Source organism: Solanum pennellii, chromosome 1 (assembly GCF_001406875.1).
Source record: "Solanum pennellii chromosome 1, SPENNV200".
NCBI classification, from domain to species: Eukaryota; Viridiplantae; Streptophyta; class Magnoliopsida; order Solanales; family Solanaceae; genus Solanum; species Solanum pennellii.
The window spans coordinates 4,704,662-4,707,597 of NC_028637.1; the positions used below are offsets into that span (position 1 = coordinate 4,704,662).

The 2,936-nt window shown below is 33.9% G+C and overlaps 1 protein-coding gene across 1 annotated transcript in view; it reads left to right on the forward strand.

The window, feature by feature from the left end:
- Positions 1 to 2,506, forward strand: part of LOC107031407 (nucleotide-sugar uncharacterized transporter 3-like) — a 10,217-nt gene extending 7,711 nt beyond the window's left edge. The window contains 9 exon segments of the mRNA XM_027914075.1: positions 236 to 415; positions 492 to 625; positions 705 to 753; positions 756 to 852; positions 945 to 989; positions 1,093 to 1,190; positions 1,525 to 1,632; positions 2,197 to 2,253; positions 2,364 to 2,506. Coding sequence (XP_027769876.1) covers positions 236 to 415; positions 492 to 625; positions 705 to 753; positions 756 to 852; positions 945 to 989; positions 1,093 to 1,190; positions 1,525 to 1,632; positions 2,197 to 2,253; positions 2,364 to 2,438 — 843 coding nt within the window. The 3' untranslated portion in view covers positions 2,439 to 2,506.
- Positions 2,507 to 2,936: the final 430 nt, after the last annotated feature.

Below are 2,936 nucleotides of genomic sequence, written 5' to 3' on the forward strand. Positions count from 1 at the left end.
GGTTCGGTCAATCGACCTACGTCCACAAAGGAGATGAGCAATCCACAATAAATATGAGAGTACAAAATACAGAGAGAAACAACCTCAACCAATTCACTCGGAATACATGGGAGGTTCACACAAGTGATAACGTATCAAACTTGTGCCCCATAAATTCTCTCCCTAACCAAAACTCTCAAAGTCCTTAAGACTACATTGTGTATGCTGATTAAGTTAGAAGGAACATTCCTCTATTTATAGAGTCCTAAACCTTTTCCTACCAGAAAAAGGATTAGTCAATCCAAAACCTTTTCCTAAAAGGAAATCTATTTATGGTAAGAAATTAGGGCAAATAAATCCCAACACAGCAGACCTCGTACCATTTAAGAAAGTACTGCATTGTACTCCTGTGGCATTATCATATTTGCTTTACATGGTAAGTATTAAGTCATCTTAGCTTTTCGGTTCTTTCTTTAGTAAATCTGCAACACTTTTCTTTGTTTCTCTGGCAGCTGGTGTCTATGGAATCGATTCGTGGAATTAATGTTCCTATGTACACTACGTTGAGACGGACAACTGTTTTCTTTACGATGATGGCAGAGTATTTTCTAGCAAGGAAAAAATATTCGTCATACGTTGTTACTTGGTGAGTAATCATTCTCGTCTTCATGAGGCATTCATATGTAGAACTTTACATAAGACTTATAAAGGGTCTCGAACATCAGTGTAGGTATCATCATACTAGGTGCGTTTGTTGCTGGTGCACGAGACCTGTCGTTTGACTACTACAGTCGTTTGACTACTACAGCTATACCGTTGTTCTCATCTCAAACATCACTACAGCAGTATACCTCGCGTGTATATCTAGCCTAGGTATCTTTATTTATCCATCTCTTCTCGATGAGATGCCTTTACTTGAGTTTTGTGAACGAGTTTTTTGATATATCCCGATATCTTTTATTTAGGAAAATCTAGTGGCCTTAACAGCTTCGGCCTGATGTGGTGTAATGGTAAGAAAAATGCTACTTATATGATTATATTGACTCTGTCTACAGCGCGCTACATAAGGACATTGATCTGTTTGATCTCATTTGACAATGTGAGACTCTGCAGGTATAATATGTACACCGATTTTGCTACTTTGGACAGCATACAGTGGCGACTTAGACGCTACAATAAATTTTTCCTACTTTTATATCACCGGCTTTCAGGTAATTCCGATCCTCTCAAATAGTTCTGAAGTGTAGTGTCCTGTTTACTAGCTTTGACATGCTGCATATTTTATCGTGATATTCATATTAATCGGTGTATAGTCACAAAACTTTCGTAAGCATGTTAACTGTAGTAGAACATCAGCTTTTCGTAAAGCTATAAGTAGTACTACCTTTGTGAACGACAATAACTATGCCTCAATCCCATGAAAGTTGAGGCCGTCTATATGAATCCTCACTGACTATGTCGTTCTAAAGCAACTTTTGTGAGCCATGACTATTCGTGTTGTTCATTAAACATAGTTCTGCCTTTCGATTTTTTACATGTTTGCAGGCTGTGATTGTTCTGTCATGTGCTCTGGCTTTCTTGTTGAACTACTCTGTATTCCTAAATACAACGATCAATTCTGCGTTAACACAGACAGTCTGCGGAAATCTTAAGGTGTGTAATGTGTTTCTTCAATCTGTTCTGCATATTTCGTATGAACATCAAGTATGATTGTTTTACGGTTCACTAGAGTAGTTTTTCTTAACCAATGTATGGAAAAATGACTTCTCTATTAACCTATGTTGCTCGATCTCTTCAAAAAATGTCAATGGATGCATGTCAGACTCTCCAAAAGTAGTGAATCAGACATGAGTACGACATCAAAATTGAGGAGTCCACATAACTTAGCTATCTCCAAAATTGAATATCTTTGTTGTTCTCAATTGTAAACAATGATGATGGTTCTTTATGAATTCATATTCCTAATTGAGATGAGAACAATGCTAACGAGAACGTAGACAGAGGTGGAGTTAGGATTCTTAGTTTATTGATTTTGAACCATAATCCTTTTTTGTTTACTAAGACGTTCTTGGTAGATCGTTTAAACCTATCAAATAAATTTCTTAACATAAATACAAAGTTCCCTAACATGTATGTGTGTGTCGTTCCCCCGACCCTGTTAACATGGGATGTTTCGTGCACCAGACTCTTTTGTAACAAATAATGAATTTTATGTAGGACTTGTTTACTGTTGGATTTGGCTGGCTAGTTTTCAGAGGACTTCCATTTGATCTGGTTAGTATAAAACATATATTTTAATATATTTATATATAAATTATAATTTATTTATTTTTTACAAAAAAAAATATACTGATATTATATATCTACCATTTTGTCATTGACAGTTGAATATTGCTGGCCAGTGTCTTAGCTTTCTTGGATCTTGTTTGTATGCTTACTGTAAACTCAAAGGCATTTAGCTTTTGCCTAAATGATGTTCATCTTATTGGAGGAATATTTACTATAAATCTATAATATATTCAGTATTTTGAACTCTTCTTATCCATTGTTGGAAATTTTTATTATGCATTTATTAGGTAAATCGATGTTTTATATCAAATTACATAAATTTAATAGCGCACTGATGCACAAAATATCTTACGATTATATTTGATTTAAAAAATGACTGCATCTCAAAGGATGTGATATAGACACGATTCAAATTCATTATCTATAGACTTGTTTAAGTATACCTTAAATTAACTCGTGTTATATATTTATTAGATTGATATAATTACGTGAATATATTTATTTATTTTTTAAAAAGAGGGGGTAGGATGACAACAACTCATTCAATTCAGAAATATTACTCTTTCTTGTCTCGAATATTCGTCGTTTTGGTAAATTTATATTTGATTCTTTTAAAAAGAATTCATTTGTATTAGGAAATCCATTAAATGTATATAAATATTTAGTTG